Here is a 12,638-nt window from a genome sequence, read left to right on the forward strand (position 1 = left end):
TAAAATTAAATTGTAAAATTCAGACTTATATCTGAATTTGAAAAGTTATAACGACTATTTTTCATAAGTTATAACATAGGTATTTTGTTGAAGATGAAAAAAACTAGATGATTTTAATATATTTTTAACTTTTAATATTTTTTTTCCATCGCATATGGTTAGTTTGATCTTATTATCACTGTATAATAAACTTTGATATTATTTTATTATTAAGCTAATAAAGTAACAAATAACGAAACAAAAGATATACTATATTTTGGTATGTCATAAACCATTAAGGGTTGCATATTATGTTAGGTTTCTTCCTTTGATTCACAAAAAATTGAACCGCCTTGTTTTTTTTCAAACTTGTCCTAATGTCATCTAATTAAAGGTGACATTAACAAGGTTCTTAGTAGTTATTAGTAATGGTAATTGTTATTTGTTTTTTCCGTGTATACATAAGATAATTAAACCTTTTATTATATATGTAAATAATTTTTTTTTATTTAGCATTGATTTTACACTAATAATAAACATGTTCACATTACCTCTAAATAAACAACAAAGAATACAAACATATTTTGTATAGTTAGTACTGGTTTATAATAAATAATAGCATTTCTTTCGTAAATGGAAGAAACATTGATTTCTTTAATATAATTTTCTTTTATATTCTTAATACTGTATCACAAGACTCGGTAGCAGTGGCGTACCCAGCTGTGTTTCAAGGGGATTATATTATAAAATATTTTTTGCCAAAGTTCACTAAATGAATTCTAGTAACAGTTAAAAGATTGTGTCAAAAGGGGGAAATACTAGAAAATATTTTACGTAAAAATTTTTTTACAGTTCAATAAGTTAATTACAACAACAGTTGTACTTAGAGGGGGTGAATATACAGGAACATATTTGTTGTTGAAATTTTTTGCAGTTCTGTAAGTTAACTATAATAGAGTTAGCTGCCGTTCATAGATTTATATATATACACATCCATATACAATAGATATACGCTTATCTTAATCCTTTAAACAGACATTAAAATGTCTGTTACAGAGATATTCGGATTGGGGAGTCGAATTTAAAATCCTTAAGAGTTTGTAGTAGTAGTAGTAAGTAAGTTCTTTTATTTATGATTATTATATTATAACATATTAACAGTAATTTTAACAGATTTAAGATTGCATATAAGATGAACAATTAAGTATAGAATATAATGTAATACAATAATTGATATAACTTGTAACTTATACGGGAAAAACAGTAACTATAAAAGTTTGTATATATGTTCATATTTTTATTTTAACAAAAGAAACTGAATAAAAACTGAACAATAATCCACTACTTATTAAATTAATCCGTAATGAAATTCATAACTTAATCATAATTAAATAGTGAAAACCGAAATAATGTCTATAACTAAAATATATTTGATTTTTGTTTATTTGTTTTGTTTAATTAAATTATGAAATTCATTATGGATTCATTTAAAAAGCAGTGCGTAAAATCTATATTCATATACCTTCTGTTCAAAAAGTACTCGGATTTTGTAAATAAAACACACAAATTTAAATTTTATTCCAAATTTATTTTATCTCTTTCAAAATATGCTCATTCTAAAGCGATACACATATGCCAACGCTTAACCTATCTTACATACACTTTTCGTAGGCCCGTAAAGGTATGGCTTTTAGTTCCTTCAGCGAATTCTCTTCTACCGATTCAATCGACTCAAAACGCTTACCACGAAGCGGCAATTTGATTTTCGGGAACAGGAAAAAGCAAGAAGAATTTTCAATAGTAAAAATCGCTAAATGCACTTGAGGTAGTCTCACAATAACAGCTGCTGTAAACAAACTAATTGACAGATGGCGCTCAAATTTGTATTTGCAAGAAATGGCAAGAAAGGGTGTACCAACATAACAAAATATTTTTGAAATAGGTCTATTATTTAAGGAGTAGTTAACAAACAACAAAATCCGGATAATTTTTGAGCAGAAGGTACACAAATTACCCATAAATGTGATTTATTTCATTCGACTATCGAGCAGACATGTTCATCATGTGTAATCTGGATTAGAGAATTAGTAATCGATCGAAATCGAGTAATCGACCAGGCAATCTGAATTACCGGAGTTTAAGACGAGCGGAGACCCACTTTATATACAATATTTATATATAGAAAGTAATGCTGTTATTGATATTATTTTTAAGAGGGTCATTAAAATATGTTTAGCTTAAAAACCAAAACTAACTACTCTATCATATCTTTTTCATAGTTCATACGTCAATGAAGTTAAATAACCACAAGGATTTTTATTATATAAAGTCCACATTTGAAGAAATCCACATGATTATAGTAACTTGCAATCTCGAAAGCTTAATTACAATCTGACGTTAAGTTGACTGAATAGTTGACAGAATACTCAGAGATAATAGATTTTAGCTCAACAAAAATATTGTATCTGAAACAAATGGATGTTTTGGGGCTAAGATAAAATTATTGTGCAAGAAAGGAATACAAAATTTGGACCAACATTTAAGTTATTATATTTTTATTACGAGAGCTAACTATATATTGATGCATAAAGGCGATATTTATAAAAAAAAGTTGTGAAAAAAAAGTAGTCTTAAGATTTGCTAAGATATGTGAAAGAAAATGTGTTCCTTAGAATTATATTCAAGTAAAGTTTTGTATAAAAATATAAGTTTATATGGACAATGAATAACACTTCTATAGCGTATAAAGTTTATTTAATCTTAAATTACTTATTAATAAACAAATATCTCTATTAAGTGAAAAAAAAGTAAAAGAGTTTGAAGACTCGGTGGATTGCTCTCATCAGTTGGTAGAACTGAGTGACATCACATCGTTTGTAACTTGGTCGTATGTTCTTTACACCGTTTTTCACCAGTGGTACCGAAATATAATATTATGTTATTATATTTGTTTTGTAAGTCGAGATGGCTTTTAGTGTTCTTTTTAGTATAAATGTAATAAAAAAAAATGTATAGTTAAGAAAACTTATTTATATTGAACATAAATAAAAAGTTAATATATAACATTAATAATTTTTATACATGTATATATATATATACATATGCTAGATACTGGCTCTAATGTCTTTATGAATAATTTATTCCAAGCACAGTAAGTACTCGTAATGGATATTAATGTAATTACGTTTTTCAAATTTGCCCATTGTTAATGTTATTGTCATTATAAACATGATATGTATTATTAATTTATGTGTACATTTATTGGTATGTGTCTTAACATATTGAACTTAATTTAACCTCAGGAGCGAAGGGCAAAGCGCTTCCTTCCTGCCAAACTCATCATTATAAGTAATTTTTGACAGACATAAATCGAGTCCTATTTGATATTTGGAAATGTGACATATGTATGAAAAATTTTATTTGCTGGTAGTTACACATGTTAATGAGTGCAAGGTATGAGGTACAATCTCTCCTTTTAACACTTAACCCTGTCTGTTTATGTATATAGTATTCAAGTTCTAAACATTTTTGGAAAAAAGGTTCACCAAGTTGGTAGCATGTGAAATTATTCCCATTATGCTGTATGTAGAAGTGTGAATATGTTTGTTTTCAAATAGCAGCATATTACAAGTTCATCACAGATAATTTATTAACAAAAATCCAATAAAATCCTTATTCGAATCTTTTTAAATCTGCCTAATTGTGTCTAACATAATTGTGTGGTGTGTTTAAACGAAGCTTCACTTCATTCATTTGGAATCATCACACTTCTGATCTGCTTTCAACGGAATTACACCTGATAATTGTATTAATATAGTGTAAAGAAAAAAAATACAAATTATACATAAATTACCAAACTATTAAATGCTATGGTACGCATTACTTACATTCATACATGCATATACTCGCATACACACTGCACCCTTAAAACATATTCTGCCTTTATACAGTCCTGACTGTCTCCTGCCTGAGACAATTGGATGAGACTTTCCAGGTGTTATTCATTGCTCTAATCGTTGCAGAATAATCTATTAGTGTCGCACTAATGTTAATATAAAGCTATAATAACAAAACAAAAGAGTAACAATGTTAAATTTTGAAAATGTCATCAGAATTGCAACGAATGAATTACGACAAAGCAAGGCAATTAGTGTCATAATTGTGTTTTTGTCATAATAAGTACCTGCCGAACAAGCTTTTTTGCCGCAATAACTTTTTCCTTTTGTTATAGTCTCTTTTTGTTATGAAATACTAAGAAAGGGTTTTTAAGGACAGTTTTTTTTTCGTTGTAAAAAACAAATTTCATAGCTCATAAATTATTCATTTCAATAGTTTGTGTGGAAATTAAAAAAAAAAAATCCTGTTTCAGTCTATCTGTTAAGCTTTCAAAGAAACTAAATAAGTGAGAATTATAAAAGTTAGGTTTATAGTTAGATGAATGAAGTTAATTTATCAGAATCGGATATTGAATATTAGGAATATTTAAAAGTACTTCGGTAACTTGATAATTGGTAAAGTCATAACATGACAGACCTTTGATTGTGCCTTTGTAATTAATTCTCGGTTAAGTTATTAGATTGTACTGTTAAACCAGTACAATCTTATAATCTTAGCTAGAAAACCAGCTAAATAAAAGCTTTAAAATAGCAAGAAAATTTAAAATAAAATTAGAACTCAAGTTAAAATTGTGTTATTTTATAAAATTACTCATTTCTACTTTCTTTACTCTTTTATTTCTATTTTTATTGATTACAGAGGTTTCGAAAACTAGTGAACTACAACTAAAATTAATTTTATATAATTTTAATTTATTGAATTTTTAGCTGACCATACAGCTGTTTCGAGTAATATCAAATACCCATCATCATTGGTAGAGGAATTATTTCTTGTATTTAATTATTCGAAAATAATTTTTTTGAAACTGCAAGTACTAGGGGTTGAACTTTTATCCTGCCAAATTTGAAGCTCAGAGTCAGCGCTTCCTAACTAATTGACCCAAAGCCGTACTTGACTTTTATGTTCGCACATAATTTTATGTTCTGGAGGTTTGTTAATTTGTGTGAAAGATTTTTTGAAAAAATCCACTTGCTGTGTTATAATAGAACGAAATCATCAACAGGCTGTGGAATAATTAAATTAATTAATTATATTTTATTTTTAATTGTTAAATTTCAATACTATTATATTTGTATTCTTTCTTATGTATAGAATGTAATCTAGGAACGTAATACGGAGAAAGACATGCTAATTTACCCTACGATTAGCACAGGCGAGACCACATATTTTTAATATAACAAACGTGTTACTTTCTTAATGCATCATAACCATTGTGCAATTAGAAATACTCGTAGCACTGCTATAAGCATTCTTAAACCATTTTCTTATTACAAATTTTAAACGAACTGTAACTAAACCTCATTATTTGAGCCTTCAAAGATAGAATGGGGAAATTTTACTATAGTTGCTATATAAACTTCCTTATTAGAGCCTTCACAGATATATAAATTTATATAGCTTCAATGTTATTTAAGGATTGGTAAAGCTAAATAATATTTTATGTAATCTAAATTTATTTCAAATTTTTTATTTTTTTTTATGTATAATAAAATGTGTCACCCATTTAAATAGACACGGAACCCATGAATTACGATATATCTAATTCTTTTTTGTGTCAATTACTTCTTGATTTTACAGTAATTTGATTTTAATCAAGTTTAAGCTAGACCAACCATGGAAGTCACCGAAATCAGCTTTGTAGGCCTCTGGTATTTTACAGAATTAGAAAGAAAATATCTTACATGTGCTGAATTATACATTAATACAATATATACGAGACATGTGTGAAGAATACATATACATTGTGACCGAAAGGTTTTCGGAAATTCTCATTTAAAATTCGCGCGCTGTATATTTTTCGATATTTTAAGTTTATGTAGTTTGGCAGCACTGTCCTTAATTACTATGCCAAAAATGAGCGCGATCTGTCAGACAGTTCGTTTACGGCAGCTGTTGAAACCAGTTCACCTCAGTAGTGCGTTGCGAAAAAAACAATGGAAAAAAATATTGAACAAAGAGTTTGCATCAAATTTTGTTTTTCGAACGAAATTTCGTGTGCAGAATCGTTGCGAATGCTACAAAAGGCTTATGGGGAATCAGTTTTATCGAAAACTCAAGTTTATGAGTGGTACAAAGCCTTTCAGGACTGTCGTACGACCGTCGAAGACATGCCGCGTTCTGGACGACCTTCGACCTCTACCACCGACGAAAACATTGAAAAGGCAAAGGAAATCGTGTTCAAAAATCCTCATGTGAGTGTTAGAGAGATAGCACGAGAGCTAGGCATCGGTCGTGAGATGGCTCGTTTGATTTTGGTGGACAATTTGTGTATGCGACGTGTCAACGCCCGGCTTGTTCCGATTCACCTCAATTTGTTCAACATTATCAACGATTTTAAGGCCAAACATTCAATAAATACCATCGAACAGCCACCGTATTCACCTGATCTTGCACCGTGTGACTTTTTCCTGTTTCCCAACCTCAAATTACCACTCAGAGGAACGCGTTTTGAATCCATAGAAGACGTAAAACAGAATTCGCAGAGGGAACTCAAAGCCATACCGGAAAGCGCCTATAAAAAATGTTTTGATGATTGGAAGAAACGTTGGCATTTGTGTATCGCTTCTAATGGAGCATATTTTGAAGGAGATAAAATAAATATTGATCAAGGTTAAGAATTTTGCGTTTTATTTAAAATTTCCCGAAAACTTTTCGGTCACAATGTATATAAAATATTGCCAAAAACTTAATGCAAATAAATTTACTATAAATATAACATTACATATATCTCTTTTTATCTCATTTAGTTGATATTTTTCATAAAGGTGTTTTAAATTATCGTTTGAGATTGATATATATTATTAAGTTGTGGGAATGTACACTGCGACCTCGAGATCTATTGTGCCTCTGTTGATATAAACCTAAATAATAATACATAATTAATCTTGTGTTATTAAATCCAAGTTGCTTTAAAGCTGCAAGAATCTCAAAGAGTTGGCTAACATGCACAAAATAACAGTTGTCTGGCTACTTTGTCGTAAGGGATTCGACAGTAACCATAGAACAAAAAAACTTGAGAATAGTTCCTTGATAGGACTTGAAGTATTTTACGAGATAGTAGACAGCATGTGTAGTAAGAAACAATGAACATAAAATGTTTGCAAAGTTAAGGGCCAATTCTAAAGGCCTGTGGTAATCCAACAGTTCATTTGAGTATACAACAAAAATGTTAAGTTTTCTCAGTTTATATAGATCGGAATTTAGTTTAATATTGTGTTCTTAACACGATGTGCACCTGAGGAGATCTCATATGTCGCCTTATATCATTGCCTGTTCTTAGAAATCTTAAAAAATATTATTCCCTACATTTTAATAAATTCTTAAAATTATTTAAAACAATCATAGTAATTTTTTCTGAAAATTTAACAATGCATCGTTTATTATTTATTTATTTATGGCCTTTCTAATTGATTTAACAATATTTTAAAAATCAAATTTTTTAAATCATCGTTAATTTATAGAGATGTGAACTTATTTTAACATACATAAAAATAACTTATTGTTTTAAAAAGTGAATTTCAACGTTATTTGATTCGTTTAATAGAATAAGGTTCAGTGCGGTACTGCTTGTCTTTGCTACTGCTATATCTATAATTTTCAAATCTTTAGAGATATGTCCATTCTTGTTAGGAATATTTTGTATCTCCCTATCCATATTAAAATCATACGTGCGCACATTTCCGTTTGATAGTGCAAAAAGACGCCAACCATCACTGGATACAAATAAAGAGCGGACCAAGTTTTTTCGCAAAGCCGATCCATACAACAAAATTTGCTGATCGTAGACACGAAATTCGATGGGCTTCACTTGATTCGTAATCATTTGGATACATGCTGCTGTTGTGGGTCGAAATTCGAATTCTTGTTCATATTTTACACTTCGCCTCCTCTCATTAAGTATAATATTCTGTATAGCGCAGGATTTACCTGTCTCCAAATCAATATCTGGTGGGGGAGTGTCGACTGTTTCATTACTTTTACCATTATCACTTTTAGAGTAATCTTCTGTAGAATCATACTTATTTTGTGGTTTGCAATTTAGTACCATCACTGAACCATTTGACAGACCAACTGCGAGAAAATGCTCATTTGTTAAAACACAAATTGCGGTCGGAAATAGAAAGCGACTGTTGTTAATGATTATTTTTCGTATGTACTCGGTTTTAAGAGTTTTGGGACAAGCAATTATAAAGTTATTATTAGTACAGATATATATTTGTTCACAACCTGTATCAATGCAAACGAATCGTAAACCAATTGAATTTTTGCAAAGTCCTAAATCTACTTGAATTTCTTTTAACTGTTTTAACGCATTGTCGTTATAAATATTTCTCTGAAAGTTCGAGATTGTTTTTTCAAATGGGTTTTGTGATTTTAAAAAATTTTTTTCTAAATAAATCTGTAAATTACAAATTGCACTTTGGATAAGTTTTACCCGCGCCCATGGTGAATTGAATTCCATTCGTGCATAATTACTTGCGTTACTTTTTATCACTTTTTTGCGCATAGTAGAGAAGTCCATCAACTCCGAAGCTGTTTCCATAAGAGTCCAAATAGTTAATATTCCACTGTCATTTAGAGAGGCAAACTAAAATATTAAATAATGTAATAAATATATTAGTTCATTGAATAAGTAACATTAATGCTGACAGAAATGGAAGAACAGAAAAAGGATGTAAAATTTTTTAGCATATCAGTCAAAAAAGCTGCCGATTCTACTATCTAGAAGCTACAAGTTGTTCAAAGTGTGCCATGCCACATCCGAATGACATGCTAAGAGACCTTAGAATAGATGCACTCAAAAAATACATAACGGACAGAGCCCTGAAGCTATATGCGAAAACCGACAGGTTACCCTAGTTAGAACTATCTAATCTCAGAGTAATCACTAACCGCACGGGGCGGTAATCAGATCTTAGATCAGTCATTGAATAATCACGAAGCTTTTGAGGAATACACAAATTAGTCAGTGAAATGGGTGGGACTTTGCAGAACCCCCCCAAAGAGTAAAAGTACCCAGATGCACTAACTCGGAAAAGGCTCAACATAATAATTATTAATTTAAATTATAATTAGAAAATCAACCTGATATATTTATTTGTAATAATATATGCTAATTATTCTGACATTGAATATGTTTAACCAAGAATTTTTAAAAGAAATTTTCAAACATAACGGCACATCAATTTGAGAAATATTATTTTTATTCTTTTCAAACCAATTAAATATTTTATGCGATATAAAAACAACAAATTTGTAATAATAACGATGTTGTCTTGGATACTGTAAAATTTGGTTGTAAGTAATTCTATGTAGTGAATACATAGTGAATATATAGTGATAGATATTTTGTATATTACAAAAAGAAAATATCATCTAGTAATATGAGCACCGATGGGTAGTAGAATAAGGGGCAGACCTGCACACACTTGGAGAAGACAAATTGATATGCCGAAAAGCTGTGGAGAGTTGAAGTTACTAGACAACAATCGTACCGAGTGGAAGATCTTTGTTGCGGCCCTATGCTCCTCCTTAGAGTTAAAGGGTTCAATATAATAAGAACACTTTCAATGTTGGATTCAGTTACTTTAGTAAATGATTTTAAGTATTTTTCATATATATATAAATACTTATATTTGCTTTTATTCTCATACAACTTATTTTAAACCGTTTAACAATCTTAAATTGTACTGAGATTACAATCTGTACTTTAGGTTTTATTAAATAAGGTTGACTTTGATATTGCCAAAATTGTATAAAAAAATATAAAATATGTTAAGCATATATACTTTTATATTTAAAACATGTGCATAAGTGAAAAAACTTGCAAATACCTGTAGTGGGTTATATTCGATTGTTCTATTTGATGTAACGATTCCTTTGGTCTGAGGTCGAAAGCTTTTTACGTCAATCACTGCACCTAAATCTATTGCTTGAAGGTTCTTACTTCCCTCATCCCAATTAGGAACGACACTTTGTGTTGCGGTAAAGTGAGTTAACTGCCCATCAAGTTTAGAACAAAATGAGTAGGTCTCTCGCAAATCCCACATAGCTATGCTGCCATCACTTAAGCCACATACAATTATATCTGAAGATTCATTAGAAATTTCAGCATGACATACTTCGCACCACGTTGAAAGTAAGCGTATTGGTTTCTTAGACATATTTGTTGACCACACCATTAGGAGATTGGCAAAATCTGATCGGTAAACATCTGCATCAGGTCGAGTCTCATGTACTGTTATTATTAAATTATATCTCGCATTTGAAAAAACCCGTATTACACGTAGTGCATTTAAAAAGTCTGTACTTAATTGAACAAAGCCATCGCTTATTGTAGAGAGTTCATTGGGTATTGAATCCTTATGATTATTAAAATCTGTTAAGTTGTCATGAGTATTTAAAATTTTTGATATTAATAGTAGAGAATCTAATAGAAATCTATTTAATCTTTCAAAATCAATAAAATTATTTAAAATTGTTGTTTTTTGACGATTTGCATAACGAATATTTTTAGCTTTACTCAATTTGTGGAGAGCCCGTAGGCTTCTATCAATTTCATCTGTTGAATGGATATTTGTTAATGTTTCATCGTCATAAAATTTTCCATAACTATTGGAAGTGATAACTTCATTATTGTGCACAACTGTTACTTTTTGCATTGATAGCAAATCATATTGCGGAGGATGTTGTGTCCATATGGATACAGTTTCATAGCTATCAGTTTGGCATTCAGTTGATATACGATTGTCATTCGTTTGAGTATAGCTTTGAGTTGTATTCAATTTTCCATAGATCTGTTTAAAATTTTCGAAAGTAATTGGTTTTTGGTCGAAAAAGACAAAACTCATCAAATCGAAACGAATTTTTGATTTTAAATCAATTCCACGTTTACTGATTTTTGGTTTATGATTAAAATCCTTATATCCACTATAGAAAACAGCTGTGTTCGTATTGTGAAATTCATTTATAATAGCAACACCACTAATACCAGAATCCATTTGCTCAGAATTGGTTTCATTAAGGCTATCTAAACTGTTCTGAAAAGGCTCTGGTTTTGTGGGAATCAATCTATCCGTTTGTATTGGAATTTGCCGTATATTGATTTCATAATTCCCCGAATCCAATTTTCGTTCCTTTTCACTGTGTAGATTCGTAGTTTGGTATTGTAAAACTTCCGTTTCTTTTATTTCTTTATTATTATTTGAAAAACTCTTTATGCTTGTTTCTTTATCTGTAGTTGAATTGTTTAAACTCTCAATTGATTTATTATCTGTGTGATTTTCAGTAAAACTTTCTGATTCAGATGAAATATGCGTTTGACTTGAATAACTATTTTCGAAATCTGACTCATACGATTCAAAATCATCTGAATAATTTGTTTCTTGTTCTTGGTCATCTTCATCTTTACTTGTAGGAGGAAAATTTGGTTTAGGTATTTTCACAACTTTGGGTTGCTTTTCGAAAGTAACTTCATATGCAACAGGTGGTTTATTCTGTTCACTTTTTATTACACTCCTATCACTTTCTATTTGTTTTTCAATTCTTTTCTTAGCAGAATCTCTCTTAAGCATTATAACTTCATCCGGTTCAAGAGTTCTACTACCTTTTCTAGTAAGCTTTTGACTTGTACTCGTTTCACGGACGCCATTCAAGTCATTATTCACTTTAATATCTTTTCGTTGTGATGGTGGAGAGCTTATGGTAACATTATGGTAAGTATTCAATATCATATTTGATTTAATAGCTGAGGACTTAGCATTTTTTGTTTTCTTCTGAGCTGCTTCAACGGTATTAGTGCGAGGCTTGAGTTGAAGCTGTTTTGCTTTATCTGTATTAGACGAAACATTTTGTTTCTTGATTTCTTTTTTATTTGAAGAGCTAACACTTGAAGTTTTTGTTTTCTCAATTTTTTGTTGTTTTTCGAGTGGCAAATTAGATACTTTGATTTTACTTTTATTGCCGTTGCGATTTGTTTGCGATGTTGCTTGAGAGAGTTTTTCTTCTTTATCCGCCGCTGCTTTAATTGAATTATCCCGTTTTATTTTAGTTGTTGCTGCAGTATTCACTTTCTTCGATTTAGCGCCAGTTGAAACTTTTGATGCCTAAGAAAAATGTGTTAATTTCTTTATTTAAGTTCGGATTACTTCTATTTTAAGTACAAGCAATGAAATGAAAAAATTTAAAATAACGGCATGCATTTTCTTATCAATTAAAGCCACCACATTTGCGAAAGTGGAATGTATTGAAAATGGAACAATTGTGCGATGAAGTATTTGATTAACAAATTATTAATTGAGACTTACGTTACTGACAACAGCAACTTCATAAAAAAGTGTAAATAATTTGCAAATTGATTATTGTAGTTTTATTTGTGAGAAATTAATTTTGGTGCTCTATTATTTAAAATTCTGTAAGTGCAAATTTATTCTCCATAGTGATAACAAAAAAAGTTTGCTTTGGTGTTGTAATTTAGTTTTCTCTTAATTCGTTGCCATCTTACAATTTTTGGTTGACCAGTTTGCTGACTTTTAGACATAATT

At 30.0% G+C, this 12,638-nt stretch overlaps 2 protein-coding genes across 2 annotated transcripts in view; both read right to left on the bottom strand.

Annotated features, from left to right (window-relative positions):
* LOC119682433 (SAM50-like protein CG7639) overlaps window positions 1–12,638 on the bottom strand; it is a 246,151-nt gene that overhangs the window by 86,156 nt on the left and 147,357 nt on the right. The gene's annotated exons all lie outside the window — the stretch shown is intronic.
* Window positions 7,488–12,634, bottom strand: LOC119674522 (cytoplasmic dynein 2 intermediate chain 1-like). Its single transcript, XM_038085666.1, has 3 exons — window positions 12,599–12,634; window positions 9,930–12,200; window positions 7,488–8,683 (listed from the first exon to the last, which is right to left on the bottom strand). Exons 1-3 carry the CDS (start codon window positions 12,632–12,634, stop codon window positions 7,592–7,594), a joined length of 3,399 nt encoding a protein of 1,132 aa, XP_037941594.1. The 3' UTR covers window positions 7,488–7,591.

This window comes from Teleopsis dalmanni, chromosome 2 (assembly GCF_002237135.1).
Source record: "Teleopsis dalmanni isolate 2A chromosome 2, ASM223713v2, whole genome shotgun sequence".
NCBI classification, from domain to species: domain Eukaryota; kingdom Metazoa; phylum Arthropoda; class Insecta; order Diptera; family Diopsidae; genus Teleopsis; species Teleopsis dalmanni.